The sequence below is a fragment of the Desmodus rotundus genome, chromosome 2 (assembly GCF_022682495.2).
Source record: "Desmodus rotundus isolate HL8 chromosome 2, HLdesRot8A.1, whole genome shotgun sequence".
In the NCBI taxonomy this organism is placed as follows: domain Eukaryota; kingdom Metazoa; phylum Chordata; class Mammalia; order Chiroptera; family Phyllostomidae; genus Desmodus; species Desmodus rotundus.
The window spans coordinates 163,694,787-163,717,425 of record NC_071388.1 but is presented as its reverse complement, the minus strand read 5'-3'; the positions used below and the strand labels follow the sequence as shown (position 1 = coordinate 163,717,425).

Genomic DNA, 22,639 nt, shown 5'->3' with positions numbered 1-22,639 from the left:
TCTATTGTTAAGTTTAGCAGGACAATTAAACTCACTCTTTAAAATTTATGTAGAAAGGTTTCTGGTTTATGAACCTATTCAGGATACCTGAAATTTACAAATTTTTTAGATGATTAACTTCAAGCAGAAAAGCATTTATGAAAACAGACATTTTTCTATACCAAATTTTGTAGTCAACAGCGTAAAGAAAATAATTTCTCTTTCATACAGATTGTACAATAACAGAACTTCCTATACAGTGAGACCAACTGCAGGTTATGAATGAAAATGACATATGACAACTGTTGAGTCATATCCCTTAAATTTGGATCTTTTTCAAACACACTATAATCCTTTCTTCGATGTTTGGGGCAAGGGTTTAAGAATCCAAACCATATACTAGACTTATTGGGGTGAACACTTCGTGAGTTATTATATGTCTAATCACTATGTTATACACCTGAAACTAATATAATATTATATGTCAACTGTACCTGAAAGACAATTTTTTTCATAGTACTTGCTTTATTTTCTTTGGTTACACATGCTTTAAAAGACACGCACAGCCCTAGCCAGGTGGCTCAGTTGGTTGGAGCTTTGTCCAATACAACAGAAGGTTGTGGGTTTGATCCCCAGTCGGTGTGTGTTGTGTACGGGAGGCAACTGACCGATGTTTCTCTCTCACATCAATATTTCTCTCTCTGCCCCCCTTCTAAAATCAGTGAACGTATGCCCAGGTGAAGATTTAAAAAAACAGTTTAAACAATTGCACACATTTGCAAAATATCCAAACATCAGGAATCAGAAAGGTATAAAGCAAGGAGGTTACAGGCTTGAAAGAATATCATAGGCTTCAGAACAAAATCAAACCAATCAAATATTGAAAATTCCTTTGTTCAAAACACAAAGATACTTCATTGGGATAAGTTTTTGTTCGTTTGTTTTCTAAAACACTTTAGGGACAACAAACTTCTTGTGCGCCTGAGGAAGGGCCCGGCTTCTCTTCCTTGAAGGCCTTTTGCAAAATACAGATGCCAGTGTTCACTGGCCTCAATGTTTACCCTCACACACATGCCTGCCATCTGTAGGCGCAACATTCTGGGCCACCCTGGGCAGAACTGGCAGGGGCTACAGAGCATCCAGGATGTGGCTGATTTTGGTGACCAGCTCCTGTCACTTTCCCTGAAGATGAGCTTTACTCTTTCTCTGGTTGTGTCTTTCTTGAGCTTGCCAGCCACCAGCTGCTTAGCTCCTACGGCTGACTTCAGCAGCAGCTCCTTGACCTGTGCATCCGGCTTCTGTGTTTCATTCACTGCCGCAGAGGTCAGAGCACGCTGTCTTTAGCCTGGACTGCAGCACATCAGTATCACTGGCCAAGGCCTTGCGTTCTGTCTCCAGGCTCTTAACATTGTTGAGGGACTGCTTACACTTGCTGATAGTCTCATCAAAGTGACAGTAGGGACCTATTCACTTACTGACCAGGGTCTGCTCTGTGACGCAAGCCACCCTCATCCTGGCTTCTGCGGCGGGTCCCTTTTGATGAAAAAGTGTACCTTGATGTGGACAATGCCTGTGAATAACAAGATGTAGAAAAGGGCCACCAGCAGCAGGGGCTCCTGCAGGGTGAGCACCTTGTTGAATGTGTAGTGCACTATGATGTCCTATTCTACCAGATTTTTCCTTCTTTCTTTTTCTTCTTCTTCTTTTTCTTTTTTGGTTCTACCAGGTTTTTTCCTGTAGGCAACATTCACAGGCAGCCAAATGTGCCCAGGCAGGCATACTGCAGCTCATCTGGGCCATGGCTGATTTCATCAGGACTGTCAACTTGGATATTCCTGACCCTGTGGGCAAGATGAGCTTCACAGTCAGAAAATCTACCACATGCTCATCAATCACCTAGTCCACAAACCTCACCTTCACTACACACTGGTCACCCCAATCATAGCTTGGGAGGGTGTAGCCAACAATGCAACAGGTCTTCCATACTCTAAAAAAGGGAAGTGAGGCCGGATTTCCACCTCTATGGAGTCATCCAAAATAAGGAGGGAAGTGCCAATCCCATTTCTGTAATAACATCCTGGGCAGCGGCAGGGAGGGTGGTCTTGAAAGAGAGGATGGAGGATATAGCCCTATCCGGCTGTCTCTGGTAATCAGAGTCTGTAAAGGCCCTTTAATTACACACAGCCCCTGTGTGCTTCAAGTCCACATTTTCTTCCTCAAAGAGAAACCTCGATGGCTTGGGTCATGTTGGTGATAACAAGGAAAAGGGCTGGAGTTCTCACAACGTACTTTAACAGCATCCTGACTGCAGGCAGGGACGACTCTGAAAAGTCCACAGTGCAGAAGAGTCTGGAACCGTGCAGGGTTCCGCAACTTGGTGTAGCTCTCCATATTTCGGGAGGCAAGCTTCACACGCATCCTTTGTCTTTGACGGATAAGAAGAGTAGAAATAGAATGGTTGCCCTGAAACACCACGAACTGTTTCTCCGATTCAGTCATCTGATTTGAAGATGGCCGAAGCGCAGAGGTATAATCTGTTTCCACAATGGCTGAAATCTCAGTCCCGGGATCGATGGCACTGGGAGCCTCACCACAAAGAATCTCCCATTGTTACCCTTAACTGTGGTTTCTCGTACTTCTAGAGTCGCTCTCTTCCCCATCTTTCCCCTCATGTGCACACAGAGTAGCAGAGGCAGAAGCAGGCAGAAGCAGGGACCTCCATGACCAGGGGAAAAGTATTTTTTTAAATCCTATCTTCCTAGACCTTTTATTTCAGGCTGAGAATGCATGTATCTTTAATGGTCTCTACAGTTTTTCTTTTTGTGTGTGTTGGGGGGTGGGGGATATTTTTTAAAAAGAATATAAACCATACTTTCACTTAGTACTATTACTTTTATTTTTTCGTTAAAGCTACTGTTTTTTAAGTACCTACTATATGCAAGACACTTCAGATGCCTTACATGCATTATTACATTTAAGTCTTACAATAGTCTATGAGGTAGGTACTATTATTCCTGTTTTGCAGATGGGAACACTTCAGCTCAGAGAAGTTATTATCCTCAGGTCACACAACTAGTTAAGTGCAGAATCAAGAGTCAAACACAGATTTCATTCCAAAGCCTATCTTCTTTGCCCTCAGTTTATAAGCCTCTCAAACTTTTACTTGTTTTAAGACAAAGTCTGAATGGAATCTTACATATGTAATGCTTATTATATAATAAGAGATAGCACATTATGTTACACTACTTTTTCAGTGGGGGCAGTAGACTACATTGAGTGAGCATGTGCACTGTGTGGCTGTCAAAATCAAAATGACTGAGCAAATACAGCAACGAATCTGTATCAAATTTTGTGTTAAGCTTGAAGATTCCTCTGTGGAATCTATTGGGATGATTCAGAAGGCTGCACCTATGGGCATCTGATGACTGGCAGCTTCATAACGACAACACACTGGCTCATGCATCACACCTTGTGCAGAGTTTTTTGGCAAAACATCAAATCACCCATGTGACTCAGCCCCTCTACAGTCCAGATTTGGTGCCCTGTGACTTCTGGCTTTTCCCCAAAACTAAAATGACCTTGGAAAGGGAAGAGATTTCAGATCATAGATGAGATTCAGGAAAATACAATGGGGCAGCTGATGGCGATTGGATCTGTGTGAGGTCCCGACGTGCCTACTTTGAAGGAGATTGAGGCGTCATTGTCCTATGTACAATGTTTCTTGTATCTTGTGTATTCTTTTAAAAATGTCCCTATTTTTCATGTTATATGGCTGGGTACCTTCTCTACAGATCTTGGAACCTGAGCCATTTCATGATTAGACTCTATACTCAAACAAGGCCTGATTATTAAACATTTGAAACTAAATTAGCAATGAGACTAATGCCATTCTAACATGAAAAATTCAGAGATATGTGGTAGTTTGCAAAACTTCCCCATGTCTGTGAGCACTTATCTACTCACTTACCATATTCATTGAGCATCTACTATGCAGACCTCCAGTCACGGTTCTAGGGACATGAGAACACAGCCATGGACAAGGTAAAGTCAGTAACCTCACTGAACTTACTCAGATGAGCACAGAAACTACTCAAGAGAACAGGGAAGCCATCTCTAAGACCGTGGCATTTTTGTCAGAGATAGAAATGAAGGGGAAAGTGAGCGATGCAAAAATCTGGGGTGAGAAACAAGACAAAGACCATCAGAAAAAAAGGGAACAAACAGCAGAGGGCTTGAAGGGGAGGAGGGGCTGATACGTTTGAGGAACAGCAAGAAGGCCAATACTGCTAGAGGGAAAAAGTACTAAGAGAGGAGGGCAGAGAGAAAGACTCACTTTGCGTATCCTTGAACGTTCTGGTAAGAACTTCGTGTTTTACTCTGAAGGTGAGGAGAAAACACTGAGTTTTACTAAGATTACTCTGGCGGCAAGGGAAGGAGCAGTAGGGGAGCAAGAGTGGCAGCAGACAGACCAGTTGGGATGCTGTTGCGGTGGTCCTGGTGGTAGTGGGGGCTGATGCCTTGTCTGCTGTTTGGGAGTCAGCAGCATACAGACGGTGCCTGAAGTCCCCCTACTGAGGCAATGACTAGAGGGAGTGAATGAACGCACAGAACGAACTGGCTCAGGGCCGAGCCCTGGTGCGCTCCAATGCTTAGCAGTTTAGAAGCTGAGCTAGCAAAGGGAAGCACTTCACTGTCCCAGCACGCATGAAATATATTTTGTATTCAGGCTCACCTAGTTTCTTCTAAGCAACAAATGAAACCAGGTAGTTTAGCTGGCTTCCATGCAGTCATATTTTTGACCACATAGAAAATAAAAATATGAGAAATGTGATAGAAATAAAAGTATTTCTATTTATAAGAGACAGAACCTCTCAAAAAAATAATATGCAATCAAACCTTGCTATATTCAAGTTACAGCTAGTAATTTCTAAAAATAAATTATTTCATCAAACTTCAGTCTTCGGCAAATAAAGGCCTATAAGCCTAGAACCTAAAAATGCACATGTAACATGATCTGACCTTCATTTGTTTTATTACTTGATATGGCCAACATGTTAGAAACTTACAATGAGGAAGTATAAAACCCAGAAAGTCAAACTGACTTCTGTGCAAGGACTGAGAAAACAATGAAATATCTAGAATGAGGAAATTAAAATTACTCATTTTTTTTAACCTCTGAAGACAGGTAAACTAGTGTCAAAATTAAATAGGGGTTTTATATTTTAAAAGAAAAACAGTAATGTTTAGTATTTCTTTTCATGTACTTTTAAAATCGTATCTCTCTTCAAAGACTGTTCATTTCACTCTTTAGCTTTTTGCCTCTTTTTGCTATTTTAGGGCCTTAAGCAAGAGAACAGGATGCGAAGCAGAAGGACATGAACTGAAGTTCAAATTCTGGCACTCATAACTATTGCTCATACCTTTGGGCAATTTACTATACATTCAGAGTTTTAACATATCTTCATTTGAAAGAAATAATAGCTACTCCACAGCATTTCACGAAGAATTACAGGAGATTAAGTTAGCAGAGTACCTAGCAAATATTTACAGCTTTATAAATGTTTATTCCTTTCCCTGTTCTACCTCCCTTATCTTCACTGTTTCAACATCTGTAGCATTTATGTGTTTATTAAAGTTACCTTTTGAGTGTTTTTCAAAGAAAATGGGAAACTTTTACCTTGGTTAAATTAGCAATGACATAATCCTCCCAGTTTTGATCAGTGGCCTTTTGCAATGTTGTAATATTTTATTTTACTGGACAGTAAGGTTCTTCAGGGAAAGAACTATAATTCTTTGAAACCCTGCTGCCCAAGTGGATCAATAATATAATATGGAAAACACAACAAGGCACTAAGCATACTTTGTATTAAAAAATCATAGGAAGCTATTTATATTATTAACTTTGGGATCAGGAATTGAATCATGATCTTATAGGTAATTGTTTACATCCTTCCAACTGTATTTTTTAAACTTCTCCTTGTATGCATTGATTAATGCAATGGACTATTACCATAGCTTTCACAAATAACAAAATCCAAGTTTCCAAGGAAATAGAGAATCTAAAACCCAATTACCTACATGACAATTAAGCTACTATGTCCTCCATATACAATATTCAGCTATTCTCACCGTCTGGCAGAATCACAGCTCTCTCACAGTTACCCTCCTACATGTGAAACCTGCGTTCCCAACCTTAAAGGAGAAAGTTCCCTGTTGGCTGCTGACATGTACCAACAGGCAAAACTGACTAGAGAAAGGAATATTTTTTTTCTCTAAACAATTAATTATGGCTAAATTATTTTGCCTCCTCCCTCCATGCAATCAATTTAGAATGAAGAATATCATTACTTCATGATAGTAGCTATTTTTACAAGTTCCTTACATATTAATATAGTGGCATCCTGAAAGAGAATATGTAAGAAAGATTTTAAATGATGTATATGGCTGGCTGAGCATTTTAAAGGAAGTTGCCAAAAATCTAAGTATCTTTACAAAATGCCTCATGTTTAAATTTCCCAAATCAGGTGTAGACTTTCAGATTAATCAGAAGCTTCTAACTACACTTGAGAGCTTTCTAATACTCATTTTGCTCCCTTTGTTTTTGCCATTGTAACATTCATTAGAATCTCCACCAAAAGATAACATTGATGAAAGGGAGAGGAAGAGAAGAACAAATTCATTCACTGTAATGCTTATCAGTCAGCAAAGTTAGACATTTATGGATAGGGGTTAAGAAAAAAGTAAGGCAACAGCGATGCTGGGAAATGTCCTCCTAGTTCATTCATCCACATGTGCCATCCTCGCCAGGCCTGGCCGCAAGGATGGCGGAAGAACACAGATCCTCCACAGCTCACTCCTTTCTCTACCAGAATTATTTTATTTATTCTACACACATGTATGAAGGGGTGATGGTGGGGAGGGCACGGGGAGGGCGCACGAATCTAGGTGCTGGTATATAGCAACAAACAAAACAGAACTTCCTGCCAGAGAACCCTCACTTTGCCAAAGGAGGAGATTGCTAATTTTAAGAAGTATAAAATCACACAGGAAAAGAGAGATATAGAGAATCCAGGGCAGGGGCAGGAGCTGAATTTTTTAATTGGTGGTCATTTATCTTTATGCCCCTCCCTAAAAAATATTTTTAAATTTAAAAATCAAATATATTTATTTTCCTAGGCACCAAATTATATTGAAGGACATATTCAGAACAATTTTCTATTAATGGGGACAGATGTATAACCTTGAAAATTTTAATTTTAATGACCAAATAGCCATTGTTTTACTTTTAAAAAAATGCCTCATATAACTTTCATAAGCCTGTTGCTAGTACATAGGTAGAAACATCCTAATCTTTACAGATGTAATCAGTTACCTGATAAAACCTAATATTTACCACAATGATCACCAAGTAACAAAACATCATTAAAATCTTGGGAAAAACTTTTTTTTTGCATCCTGTCTTCATTAACTTACTGAATTTTGGGTAGACGGGACAAACAGCTCATCAGTATATGGTACAACTGATATCCAGCTACATTCCAATAGTAGCTGAAAAACATTTGTGTTGTTTTTCTTTTTTTTTCCCTTTAAAAACTTTTGCTGTAATAGTTAAATACCTGCCAGGCAAGTGAGGTGATTCTTGGCGAACATGAGGTTCCCTGAGAACTGAGAAGGCTGTCTAGGTTCCTACGACGGGGGACCAAAACCCCCCCAAAAAACAAAAACATAATTATCTTCTAAAGGGCAGGCCCCTTGTAGTGCAGGCTTCCCCTGCTAGGTGAGTGTTCTAGAAACCCATCTGTATCAGTGTACCAGCTGGCGTTGTTGTAAGAGGCTGCATTTGACTTCAGTGAATTTTTTTTTGAAGGCTCTTTCAATGCATTTGCCTGTTTCCTGATGGGTGGTTTATGAGTGCTGTATTCAGCAGTTTTGGATCAAAAACCACAAGGCCCCTGTCCCCCACCCTCCCTATTCATCCAATCTCACCCCAACAACTTTTTTTTGGTTTTCCTGGATGAGAAAAGTCCTCAAAAGGAAACCTTTTGCCGATGTGGAAGAGATGAAACAAAAAATGGCAGAAGCACTAAAAGGCATCAAAATCAATGAGTTCAAAAACTGTTTTGAGCAGTGGAAAAAAACATCTTGATAGGTGTATTGCATCAAATGGACAGTACTTTGAAGGTGACTGGAGTTTAAACACGTAAGAATAAATAAATTTTTTATAAATAGATTCCTGTTTTTTGGGTCCCCTCTTGCATCTAAGCAGGCTGGTCTCGTAAACCTTCTGTTGGTTATTACCACAACCTAGACTACACCTCAGTGACAGACATAAAAGCTTCCGAGAAATCTCAGGTGCTCTTGAATTATTCATATTACAACTCTCCCTAGCATTTTATTAAACCAAGTGTTTTTTTCCATTAGGAATATCAGAAATTTCCATTAGGAATATCAAAAGAGAATACCTCCATGGTGATGTGACAGACTCCCTCCGTTGTCAAGGATTTCTTCTCTGGCAGCTGCCTATATTTGGAAACAGTAAACAAATAGATTTCACTTTGAAGTGAGAGTTACGATTCAACTCCCAAAGGAGACACATACTTCCTAGGTTAATAATAAAACAGAAGCTTAATTTTCCTTTCTCTTACATTAACTACATTTAAAAAGCAATTAAAATATATATCCTAGTTTTATAGCTTTTTTTCCAGTGAATAGTCACAATCTACAATACTCACTTCCAGATTCTAGAATAGAAAAAAAGGCAAAGTAATTCAGCAGCACTAAGTTGTCAATGAAAAAATATATTGTGAAGACAAAACCAGGTCCTACTCTAAAGTGAGTATGTCACTGTACCAACAAACATTAGTAACTAACATTCACCGACTGCTTATTGTATGTCTAGAACAGCACTAAGCAATTTTCCTGCAGTAACTCGTTTATTTTTATTATAGCTTCATGGAATAATTTCAATTACTTGTATTTCACAGATAAAGAAAACGAGGCTTAGGTTGTTAAACCACTGACCTAATATCATACAGTGGGCATCAGACTCAAAATTACAAAGATCATGGATCAACCATCAAAGCTCTTATAGGGCAAAGTACTTGCAACACCTATGGATATTTAACTGTGAAAAAAAACCTAAACCTTGTTTCATCCTCCTAACATATTAGGCCTTGACTATACTCCTTATAGAGCGCTAAGGTGAGAAAGATAAACACTTAAACCAAAATAAAGAAACACTGAAGCACAGGGTGAAAAAAGGGCAACAGAAACTGAAATTGCATTCAATCTGTGAGTATGTAACAGCCATGAGGTGAAGTGTCTACTGCCTTGAACCTCTCAGAAGTACTCAGGTTGTATAATACAAACAAACCATCAGAGGCTGGGCAAGAGTAGAAAGGGGCCCCTGTGTGGACACATAGCCCACACCTCATTGCAAAGTAATTCATAGAAACCCTCATCACTTAGGATTTTTCAAATGAATCATAAATATGGCAGCCCTGCTCTAAGAGATTTTATCTGCTGGCAAATTATTTTAAATAAAGCAATAACTACAATACTTGAAGTCAGTAGCACTTAAAGAATGGCAGTTTGGACTGGGAAAGAAGGAATAATTTCACCCTTGTAGCACTACAGGGAAGGGGCACTGGACAGCCACAGAGCAATACAAAAACACTGAAAGGTTAAGGTGATGGGAAAGAACTTGAACTTTTGAGGGTATGGATATGTTCATTATTTTGATTGGGATGATAGTTTTACTGGTATACATATACATCAAAATTCATGAAACTCTGGACTTCATGTGTACTTTACAGTATTTCAATTTTACTTCAAAAAAGCTGTTAAAAAGTTGGGGAGGGGGAGGCATAGGCAGGACCAACCCAACCCCCTGGCTATGGTTTGAGTCTAGAAGTGTCCCCTGAAAATCATCTCATGGTATTATTTTTGGTAAGCATGTTAATAGAGTTAAAACCCCAGGATACCTGAGGCTTTAACAAACCCCACTCTCTTCCCAGTTTATAGTCTAGTCTGTACTTTAACTCTAGACATACATGTAACAAGAAATATTGATCATCTAACAAGAGGCTTTATAAAAATTAGAAGCTTAAGGCCATTTAAGAAGTGTAATAAAACCACTAGCAAATGAACCTCAAAGGCCTACATATAGCTTTAGCAAACAAATAGGTTATAAACCCAGAGCAAGGATGTACAGCAACTCGGACCTAGAGCATCAGGGCTGCTGACCTCAACAGTAGCCACCATCTGGAGATGAGGGGCTGCCCAAGTGATACCAAACATTCCTGGAGTCCTCTGTCATTTCATTTCATTCGGTACTATATACTGTGAGTAACAGCCAAAAAAATCACAAGCTACAGAGTATTAACTTTAGAACATTAGTTCTAATATATGTAGAGAATATTAATATTAGACTCAATTCAGTATACAACCCAGTGCAGCAAATACACTTCTCATTTCTATGGGGTATCATCAACCAGGTAAAGCTGTAAGTGACTGAAGAGAATCAAACTAAAATTCACGAATTGATGGTAAAGTTTATCAAAACTAATAAAAGAGTATAAGAGCCATATTCATGTATGCAAAATTACCTCAGTCTGTTCAAACACAGTCAGCGGGTCGCTTATTCCCCTGTAGTTAAAGGCAAAGTAGAAATAGATACATGCACCCGCGTCGTAAGTCTGCGTCACTCTAAAAAACAAACAGACAAAATGCCCACAAGGCATTGAGTGAAATCAGATTTACTGTCTAGAAATTTAAAGGCAAAATCATCTGAATGATTTGCTTAGGCCATAATCTCATTCTCTACCCCGCCTCCTACTCCATGAAAGCAATGCACCCCGGCTGCATGAAGAATATACAGAAACTATTTGTGATATTTTTACAACTTTTTTTGGTAAGTCTTGGGGGGCATTATTACCCCCCAAAAGTTAAGAAATTTAAGAACAATGTAAATGTTTCTCTAACTGGCCTGAAAGGAACAAAAACCCACCTCCTCAAAGGGAATTGTTTTTGAAGTATGTTGTAGCTAAAAACAGCCCGAAACGAACTAGACAGAACTTGGTGATCCGCTGTAAGTCTTCTGAACTTCCTCTAAGCTAGCAGAAATCAGCCTGAGACCTTAAAACTAGGAAACGAAAGGAACGTACAGATACCCAAAATGATCGGACTAGGTAAAATCCATCTTCACTAAGTCCACACTAATGATTAGTAAGGATGAAAACAAACTAAATGATCACACCCAATGCACTGACACGGCCTTAGAATAGTGTCTCTGGGCCCCGTGTGTGTGCATGTTATGTGGTGTTCACAAAAAATATCTGGAATGTTAGGTTGTTAAAATATATATTTATATTTTTTTATTTATAAATACATAAAAACTGTCCAAAATACATAAACATAGAAAATATATATTTATAAATTTATATATAGTTGCTTTCAAAATGCAACTAGGTGAAGTGCTTGAAAGGGAGCTAAGGTAATCATGGTTGAATCGCCAAATGCAATTTACGAAAGTCCCCAGAAAGAACTTAACAGAAGGAGCAAATACAGAGGAAATACTCTTTTACTACACAATACAAATAGACTCTAATTTAAAATTTTAATAGCCTTTCAGGCCAAATGTTAGCTGCCTCAGAACAGAAGAAATGAACTGTTTAATAATGTTACTGTCAATTTGCCAGCTGTGTTTTTCTTCTAGTGTTAATTCACAGTCATAAAAAAAGATCCTGTGAATGTGTACATTTTAAGTTCCAGATTTACAAAGTTTAAGAAAAACTAGAACAATTTTAACTGATGGTATTATCATTACCAATAATCAAATTTAAATAAACTTAAAGGATACAGGAATAAAACGAGTTTATAGCAATTACTAAAGTGTACACTACTCATAAGAATAGTTAATAACAATAAATATAATGTAACTAAATATTAATAGACTATGGCCACCTTCAAACAAATCCAGAATCAATATTAAACATAGTTCAGTTTTTAGTAGATAAGGAGGTTTCTAAAGTCAAAATAGGGCTTCACTGATCAGTATCTCAAAGCAAAAGTAGAAATAATGAAAACACCTTTTGGAAAACTTCAATTTGGGTCCATTTCAGAAAGTGACTCATATCTAACACCTTTTAATAGATCAATTCTATCATTTAAGACAGTTAAACACTAAACTTCCAAAATCATCCTGACAACAGGCAGTGTGGCTGCCAGTCTACTATAATTTTTAATAAGTGTTTGTGCTCTGCACTTTTTGGAGTATTTTACTTGTGTCAGATTCACTGGCTAGGAATTCCTTTCCATAAAAATTCTTCAGAAAATTTAGGGCTGGAATTTCTATTCCAATAGACAAAGTACCTTCTAACAGACAGAAATGAAATAAATAAACTCAATAAATGCACCCTACAGCTAAATTATTTTCCTTGGAATCTTTAATTTCAGTGATACCTATAATTATTTTAAATTAACTTTGAAATAGTTTTAAAAAGTAGTTTAAAAAATACATCTCACACATTTACATTCGACACAGAATAATCTCTTTGTCCAGCTCATGTCAAATGAAACTAAAATCATATTCTTGTTAAATGTTAGTTCAATCAAGTATGTGCTATAAAAAGTACATTTAAAATTTCTATTAATCAAAACTATTCAAGTAACTAGACTTTGCACATTCTAACCTTTGGTTTTATAAAATGATCACAGTAGCTGAGCTAGATTTAAGCTTCTACCAGAAAATTATTCCCATAAAAAAGCTACTTAATTAATGATACGTGGCCAATTCAATCTAAGTATACCAATTCTAGCTACCTACAATACATAATGAAGATCCTTCAGTCTTGTGAGTACCTTCTGAAAAACCAAGACTTAAGTGTTATTATAGAAGAGAATATTTTACTTCTCAATCACGTTCAGTAAGTAGTGGTTTATCACAATGATATTTTCAAAATGGAAAGGGAGATGCCTCAAGACTTGTTGAATAGGGAGGTAGGGCAGAAGGAGGAAGGGGAGACAAAATCTGTTAAGTTGCCACTAAACAAGACAAAAGAATAAAAACTTCTCAGCTACACAACAATAGATTCTATTATTTTAAGTGTTTCAAATTTTACTGGTAACAAATGACTTTTGGATTATTAGGCCTGATTTGTTTTCAGTATTATATAAGAAGAATTAAGTACAGCAGGTCCTCAAATAACATCGTTTCATTCAATGCTGTTATAATGTTGATGAGATGCCTGATGAGATGCAGTAGGAACTTAACTCTTGTTTATATTGATTAGCTTATAGTAGAATTGGTTTCATTATACATCATTTTGCTTAAAGTCACAGAACTTGTCAACATCATTAAGTGAGAACTTATTTTATCAATTTCGGTTGATAACATAAATAAACACAAAATTTTTTTCTTAGACTTTAAGGACTTTACAAGTTTCATTTTTAAAACTGCTTCCAAATTTTTTTAAAAAGTACATTCTTACACCTTCATTTAGAAACGTTCTCTGTAAGATCAGTTCACTAACCAGGCTCCCTCTTTTCCCTTCCTTTGGATACATCAAATGCCCAACCAGTAGGCTCTAAATCCACATTTTTAGCTTTTACTTCTTTGATTCTACCCCGAATACACATGTTCTACATGTAAATACACAGACTTGACTTGCTACTTCCTGAAATGTTCTTCGAACCCTGTCTCTCTCACCAGAGGCTCAAAAGACTATTTCGATGAGATCCCGATTTACATGAACAGTTAATGTGAGGAAGGTGTTTTCCTCGTACCTCACGGTAGGATTTTACGTTCTTACCCAGCAGATGCACAATTTATCAAATTCTAAGAGATATGTCTCAATGGGAGCAGTAAGAACAAAGAAACACAACATGGCAGTACGGAAGTACAAGACGAGAGGACGTAAAAAAGAAACGAAGAAAAAAATTACAGAGATAGCAGTTTAAAGAGTGTATTTCTAGTCTTACAAAGCAAATATATGCAAATTATCATGCTATGTCAAAATATCAAGACAGCTTAACAACTGGATGTTTCCATGAGGATTTTTCTTTGGGAAGAAAAACAAAATATCCGAATTTTCCTTACTCATACTAGTATGAATTGTAACCATTTATACAGCTCTTCATAACCTTTCTCATTTCATTCTTACACCAGTCCCATCAAGCAGATGCTACTACCACTACTTTACTAGTGATAATTTAGAGCTCAGAGATTAAATTGCTAACAAACAGCGGAACAGTGCTTTCTTCCCCTCTTCAGACATGTGTCATGTTACAAAACAAAGAAATTAAAAACTGAGCAGGAAATTGCCATGGAGGTGCAATTGGTAGGCAGGGCTGAGGTGCCAATGGCGGAGGACAGGCCCTTCGGCTGGAACAGGCCCACGTCTGCCTTCCCAGGCAAGTGATTAAGTGATTCCAGGCAAATCAGAAGAGCCAGGATCACATCCAGAAATACAGACAAATGCTGTTATGCTGAAGCGTAACTGTTGTTTCAGAGTCTAGCATCAGGTGTACTTAATAATAAAGATAATATATTATTTCAAAAATTACCTTTTAGTCATGCTTATATTGGCTTTATTTGTTTCTATAATAAATATTGGAGTTATATATATATATATATACACATATATATCACACAGAAACACACAAAGGAAAAAAGGCAGTTATGTAATACAGAATGTTCAATAAATTCTGAAGTGCTACATTACAATTTTATCATTTACTCTAAAGTTCCCCTGCTCATGATCTGTCCTAAATTCCATTTATTCTCCATTCCAATTAATGCAACAACCTTTTAGAGAATCCAAATGCTCAATCCAATCTTAATACATTTAATCTTTGGGTATTTACACAGAAAATTAATATCAAAAGATTTAAGACAAAGTATTCCTTCTCAAGAAAACCTCCATCTGGGCTGTTGCTATTTAACAAAGAGAACAAGATCTTCAGTTAAACATGATCAAATGTGGGAGACACCAGCCACATATGTCTTAAACTTAAATTTAAATTACTTGAAATTAAATAAAATTTAAAATTAGTTCCGGTCACACTAGCCACATTTCAACGGCTCAAGAGCCACATGTGCCTTGCGGCAGCCATACCGGACAGCGCAGATGCGGAACATTTCCGGTGCTGCAGAAATATCCATCAGAGAGCAATGGTTAATCTTCATTTGGATCCTTCACTCCACTCATTCCTTTATTCTATACCCATTCATCTAATCAACTGATAAAATGATTAAAGTGCTTATTCTCTATTGAAGATCAAGCTTGGCTGACTGTATATGTAACTTATAGTTCCTTGACTATGTATGTGATTTACAGTTTCAGTGAAGAAGGTCTTCTCTTACTCTGGGAGCTCAGACATTTGGGTCTTACGAGCTCCCTGGACAGCACAGTCATGGAAGGGGTGTTCATTCGCGGCAGGGGTGTTCTACTCCTACAGGACTCAGGACTGCTTTAAATGCTAGTGGCACCATCCTAACGAGGTGGCAAGTGAAGTTTAGGGAAGCTTGCTAAGTGAAATAGACTGAAGCTTCTCTTCACAGGCCAATTACACTTCTCCATTAATTAAAAAATTGGTTTGTTTTAGAATAGATGTAAGAACAATAGAAAACTCACCTGCATGTAGAAAGAGGAGCAAACTGAACACCCTTCTCTTTGCATTCCCTTATTATTCTTTCTTTTACATTTCTACAGAGATCTACAACCCTAGAAAACATAATTGAATACATTAAATCTTCAAATGTTACAAAATTTTTAATATATGCTGTTTATCTGGCATCCTTCAAGTCAAAAATACTCTTCACTAAAACTTTCATACTTATTCCTTCAAAAATGAAGAAGAACCTTTATCATTCAAATTGAGCCTTCTATTTATAACTTTCAAAGGCGCAAAGTCCTTTATTTCTTAGCCATTGGAAAGACGGAACAGCATACTCAAGTGTCCTGAAGGCAGTTTCCTATACTTAGAAAAACACAATTTCAAAATAAATTTAACCGCAAGATTTTAAACGCCTTAAAAGCTATAAAGAACACATTAATAAAAATTCAATTCTGGATTATAGAATTGGATATATTAGTCTTATATCCATGTGTAAAAAGTTTTCCTGAAGCCCTGACCAGTGTGGTTCAGTTGGTTGGACATCATCCTACAGACCAAAGGGTCGCCCGTTCAATTCCCAGTCAGGGCACATGCCTGAGTTGTGGGTTTGGTCCTCAGTCAGGGTGCCTACGAGAGGGAACCAATCGATGTTTCTCTCTCACATAGATATTTCTCTACCTCTCTTTCTCTCTCTAAAAATAAATAAATAAAATCTTTTAAAAAGTTTTCCTTGATTTAAAAATAATTTAATTAGTAATAATCATGATGTTATACCACATGTTCCATAGCCTATTCGTAAACACTCAGCTAAAATCCAGTTCCACAAAGATTTACTGGACATGTAACTCTGTGTAAAGCTATGCTAGACTGCTTGAGATTGAGTCAAGGAAAACAGATGAGGGGAGATTGGTAATATTTAACAATATTAATCTATGTTTTAATGTGAACTGTAACATACTGTTAAAACTACATATTTTGTTTCATATGGAAAATAAAACTCTTAAGGTATATAAAAAGCCATTTTTACCCAATAAATATGCTGGCTATGCACTGACACTGGAACAGAAGATCCCAAAGACACTCAAAAGGCTGACCTCCCTCTGGTCTCAAGATCAGTGTGACTGTGTGAGAACTGATGTGATAAAAATGACATTACACGGGTTATGCCTTATAAAACTAAGTTATCTATATTTCCAATAAGAACAAAAATATATGCTTAAAGTATAAATGTGAAAAGAATTTTAATATTGTACTAACGTCAAATTTTATTCTTATAAATATAGTACCTGAAAGTTTTATAAATTCTAACTTTACAAAAGTGTTCTTAAGTTAAATTCTGCTTTATTCTATGAGAGCTGCAGAGAAACATGATTTATCAATGTTATCTCTGCCTTGTTTATGGAATGGTAAGAATGCCATGTTTTTTAAAAAATCTCTGGTAAAGCATTTGGATCATTGAAATTTAATGTGTTTCATTTTGAAAATCCAACTTGTAAAACAAATACTTTAAATAAAACATACTAAGCTTTAATACCAACAAGGGTTAATAAATATTATAAATTTATGAAAGTTACAAGTTCTTTATCATGTCTCCCCAAAATGGAGTTTAAGTGCTTCCTCTTCTTCGCATAATCATAATCATCATCATCTGAAATAATAATCAGGAGCAGGAGATGGGACAAAGAACAAAACTGAATGGTTATAACCCTTAACGGGATACTTTCTAGAAATGATTTGTAGGAAGGGAGTTCTGAAAGTACTCTCTCACAAAACTTGAGCAAAGCAGTCCATTTGGACCAATCACCTAGGAGATAAATGTAACTGTGTACACTTTTAAATTCTTACCTGATCTATTAGCAAATTTAATATACTAGCCATTTCCTTCTTGAAAAAAGTTTCCCTGGGCTTCTCTCACATTGCTGGTTTTCCTCCAAATTCTCTAGATATTATCCTTCAGTCTCCTGTTCTCTTGTGGATGACTATCCTTAGATGTTGAGGTTCCTGGGACTTCTTTCTTAGTCCTTTTGTTCCCTTCATCCATACTATTTATAAGGGTTTCTATCTGCTCCCTTGGTTTTAATCACAGTCTCATGCTGGTGTATCTCAAATCTTTAAATCCCCACTTGGACCTCCTGGATTGCGATTTTCAGAGGCTGAATTCTTACACTATTCCAGAGTACCGCCATAGAACGCTATGCAGTCGTCCTGCGAGGACCCACGGAGGAACATGCAAAACTAGTAAGAGCAATAATCCCTTAAGAGATTTATGCCTGAAAAGGTCAAGCAACCTAAGAATGAGTGAGAGTTGAAGACCCTGATCCCATGGGTTGTGCTGCTGAACACCGTCTCTACCCAGCTAATGGTGGGAAAGAAAAAACATCGCTAAATGGGTAATAAAATTTCATGTCAGGAATGTGGCTGCTTTCCCTTAGTCTTATTTATTAAAACTGTAGTTGTTTTAAATTTGGTTTAAACAAACCAAATATGTATTCTGTATAAAAGGGATATTGCCAGTGAGTCAGCTGTAAGTAAATATGTAAGTATATACAAAGAACAATAAAGGAAAATAAAAAGATAGTGTGTGATTAGCTTCCACAGGTGGAAGCATAAAGACAAAATGAAAACCATCAGTTAGTAATAATTGATGACAAGGAAATATATAATACTGAAGAAGTAACACTACACTCACCAACTTTCCGCTACAAGGAGAGGTATTAAAGACTAAAAATGGTATTTGAGACAACTATGAACAACTGCCAAACTCTGTTGTTCAAAAGTGTCAGATGTCAATGAGTTGGTGAATTCTTTTTATTTACAAGATTTATTCCCCTTAAAGTTAAATTAAATTAAATTTAGCAACAAAAGCTGTAAGTAACAGACCCAGACCACAAAATCTGGTTCTCTTACAATGCACAGACTATGAGTATCACTGCACCCAAAGTCATAACCCATGTAGAGGAAGACCGCAGGAAGGAAAGTAAAAAGCTTTCTGGGGAGGAATAAAAAGAGGTTAAGGTAAAACAAAAATGTTAAGCTATGTAATATCTAAGATTCATGGGGATTTGTTATATTCTACTTTATTTTAGAGTTAAAATAATTTGCTAATTTTATTTTTTTAAGTAAAATGTAAGGCATACTAGAATAAAATGTACTAACAATCTCCTTAAAAATTTTTTATTACTCAGTAAACTTACAAGTCCACTTTTAATAAAACTATTTTGCATTTCCTAATCAGTTTTTATTAATTCCCAACCAATCTGTGTATATACCATTTAAAAAATAGTACATAATTTCTTTAAATTCTGTATCTTTGAGAAAGCATTTAAATGCAAGTTAAGATCTTGCTGAATAGCATGTATACAAATATCAAAAGCTAAATAATACATCACAAAAAATTTAACTAATTTCATAATTTGGGGGCACTCTTCAGAGAACACTTAAGCATATTAATCACTTAAGAATTTAAATCAAAGCTAAGTAAAACCACACAGTGACATTTAGTGTTCAATAAGATTCTTTAAAATATAAACTACAATAATAGCTTCCTTCTATGGGACACAAACAAATCTGCCACAAACAAAAAATGGCTTGCGAATGTGATAATCTGATGGGAGACATTAATTTAAATAAAGGTGATTATGATGTTTCAATGTTTCTTTATACAATTTTAAGTTTACATATTCACACACAAAGACATACATATTACTTGAACTTGTATGGCATATTTTAATAGCAGGCATTTTTTTTTTAATATTTGCCATTCATTTATTTAGATAACTTTTCTAAGAATTTTATTTCTATGTTTAATATGGGTCAAAACTATCTAGATTTTATTTCAAATAGATTATTTGTTGATTTTTCTTAACAGGTTGTATGTTTTTTTTAATTGTTGGCTCTATTAGTTGTCTCCCATTCCCCCCCAGAGCATTTTATTTCATTTTACCTGTCCCAAGGAGCAGAAGTCTCAAAAGATTCTCCTAATATATAGTATTCCAAACCGAAGTCCTGTTAAGACATATACACAAAAATCAAGAAATTATAACAGATGCAGAAGAATCAATAATAGTGTTTGTATTTTATGTTGTTCACCATCAGTAATTCACGTAATTGTTGGTATTACATGTTTCTACCTTAATCTCTATGGCTCTTTACCTCTCTATTATCCACCTCCTAAGAGCCCTGGAAAGCCGCCCCAAGAGTGAGGTATAACCCCCAGGAAGACAGGAATTTGTTGTGTCTTACTCTCCTCTGTACCTGTGGCACCAGGCTAAGTCCTGAAACATAATAGGAACTCAAATATTTCTCCAATGAATGGAGTTTCTATCCAGGAACTATCTACATGTATGTGGAGAATACTAGCAGAACAGATGTTTGGTGGCCTAATCAGTAAAGTTGCCATTACTGATACCAACTTAGTAACTAATAAGTTAGTATTAGTTACTAACTTATTAGTTAACTAATACCAACAAGTGGCCATTAAGATCGAAGGAGCAGAGAAGTAGGAAAGTGGGGGCGGGGGGAGAGACTAGAGGAAGGAGAAGCTATCTCCCTTTCTTAAAAGTAACTTTTCTTCCTGGCTGGTGTGGCTCAGTGGATTGAGTGCTGACCTGAGAACCAAACGGTCACCAGTTTGATTCCCAGTCAGGGCACATGCATGGGTTGCGAGCCAGGTTCCCAGTAGGGGGAGCACAAGAGGCAACCACACATTGATGTTTCTCTTCCTCTCTTTCTCCTCCTCTTCCCCTCTAAAAAATAAATAAAATATTTTTTTAAAAAGTAACTTTTCTTTAAAAAAAAAAAACTAGAAAATACAGTCCCTTTCTCTGGTACTGATTGAATAGAAAGAACATTTGGAAGCACCTCTGGCTAGGAATATGTACATTTATGTATTTTATACCACAAAAGATATAATGTTTATATGATAAATAACTTATAATACTAGCTTCTTTATCCAACATACAATTCTGTAATTTCAAAACTGAAAATAGCAATTTACAAACCACTACAGAAGTATAAAGATATGAAAGAAAATTTTATACGGTCGAAAAATCAATGCATGTACAGTTTTCACTTCTAGTAAAATGAACTACTTCAATTCTACCATTGGTTGACAGTGGTAGAAAAATCCTGAAATTACTGTTCTAAAAGTTTCTCTTATGCATTCATTTATTCAGTAGACATATATTTAATGACAACAGTATTAAGTACTGGGAAAATACAAAATAAAACAATCTCTATCCCCCCCCCCCAAAAAAATCTCTAACTTGCTTTTGATTAAGTTTTACATAAACTGGAATCTTAATTAAGAAATTTACTTCAAATTGTGTCTATGTTGTACCTGTTATAGGTACATTTCATTTTCTAGAATTATAAACTTAGTAATATGAGAAAATGGTCAATATTCTCAGAGAAAATGCCTAACAAACAAAATTTATGTACACCCATAATGCTTATGGAAGAACTTGAAGTAGTGAGTCTATGAGGATAAAAATTATTTATGAGACCTAAAACCACCTACTTCCTCTCATTATCTGCGCACCTGCTAATCACAATCTCTAACACAGTATACAGGTGAGAAATGTACCATTCTGAGAACGGTGGCAGGGAGGCGGGTGGAGGGAGAAAACTGTAAGACAACCTACATACTTCATATTCACTGCTATCTGAAATTTAGATCCTGCCTAGCATTAAATTATTGTTAAAATGGAAACAAAATTCAAGCTTTCTTAGAAAAGTTATATGTGTGTGTGTGTGTGTGTGTGTGTTTATATGAATATTTCCTTCAGAGTAGTTTCCAAGTGAGAAATTAGAGCATTCAGTTTTAGGGAAGCCAAATTCTCAATAGGATAGCTGAGAAATGACCTTTTAAAACAAGACCCTTTAAATTACATAACAAGCAGTATTTTTTAAAAAGTAACCCTAGCAATAGCAGAAAATCTGAAAACTTGAGTTTGTTGCAGCCAAAGTAGAAAAACAAAACAAAAAACAAGAAAAAATGAACAAACTTTCATATCAATAAGTACAGAAGATTCTTGAGGTTAAAATAACCAGTAAAAGTTTCTCACAAATAGAAAATCTAGAATTAGAAAAATTTTAGAACTCAAATATACACAACTTGTTTTTTTTTTTTTAATTTTTATTGTTATTCAATTACAGTTGTATGCCTTTTCTCCCCATCCCTCCACCCCACCCCAGGTGAACCCACCTCCCTCCCCCACCTCCACCCTCCCCCTTGGTTTTGTCCATGTGTCCTTTATAGTAGTTCCTGTAATCCCCTCTTCCCACTGTCCCCGCCCCCCCCCCCGCCCTGGCTATTGTTAGATTGTTATTAACTTCAATGTCTCTGGTTATATTTTGTTTGCTTTTTTCTTCTATTGATTATGTTCCAGTTAAAGGTGAGATCATATGGTATTTGTCCCTTTGACCCAGCAATTCCGCTGCTGGGATTATACCCTAAGAACACTGAAACACCAGTCCAAAAGAACCTGTGCACCCCAATGTTCATAGCAGCACAATTTACAATAGCCAAGTACTGGAAGCAACCGAAGTGCCCATCAGCAAACAAGTGGATCCAAAAACTATGGTATATTTACACAATGGAATTCTATGCAGCAGAGAGAAAGAAGGAGCTTATACCCTTTGCAACAGCATGGATGAAACTGGAGAGCATTATGCTAAGTGAAATAAGCCAGGAGGTGAGGGACAACTTGTTTCTTTAATTCTATATAGTACTCACTACCAGTGGATCAGTTACTACTTGGAACTAAGTTAAAAATCAACTTTTAAAGACGATTGAAGACAGGTTTATATAACCTTAAAACAGATTATGGATCGAGTAAGGAATGCTGCTAAATAAAACATCTTGATTCTAACCAATGTTAGGAACAGCATACTCGGCTTTCAGACAGAGAAAGGCTCCATTCTTTTCAAGAACAGAAAGACCTATTAAAAACCTTTAAATTCCTCAAAAGCATATATGTAAGGTTAAATTAATAGTTAAAAATTATTTATAAGGCCTAAAATCATCCATTACCTTTCATGA

At 36.5% G+C, this 22,639-nt stretch overlaps 1 protein-coding gene and 2 pseudogenes across 2 annotated transcripts in view; all 3 read right to left on the bottom strand.

The window, feature by feature from the left end:
- Window positions 1–22,639, bottom strand: part of AGPS (alkylglycerone phosphate synthase) — a 142,747-nt gene that overhangs the window by 11,680 nt on the left and 108,428 nt on the right. For both annotated transcript variants that reach the window (XM_024561455.3, XM_053918801.1), the window contains 4 exons: window positions 19,541–19,602; window positions 15,615–15,704; window positions 10,587–10,686; window positions 8,442–8,499 (listed from right to left, as the gene is read on the bottom strand). In XM_024561455.3, coding sequence (XP_024417223.2) covers window positions 8,442–8,499; window positions 10,587–10,686; window positions 15,615–15,704; window positions 19,541–19,602 — 310 coding nt within the window. The remainder of the gene's footprint in view (window positions 1–8,441; window positions 8,500–10,586; window positions 10,687–15,614; window positions 15,705–19,540; window positions 19,603–22,639) is intronic.
- Window positions 1,108–1,640, bottom strand: LOC139440644 (dolichyl-diphosphooligosaccharide--protein glycosyltransferase subunit 1-like; annotated as a pseudogene).
- LOC112305713 (dolichyl-diphosphooligosaccharide--protein glycosyltransferase subunit 1 pseudogene) lies at window positions 1,627–3,280 on the bottom strand (annotated as a pseudogene).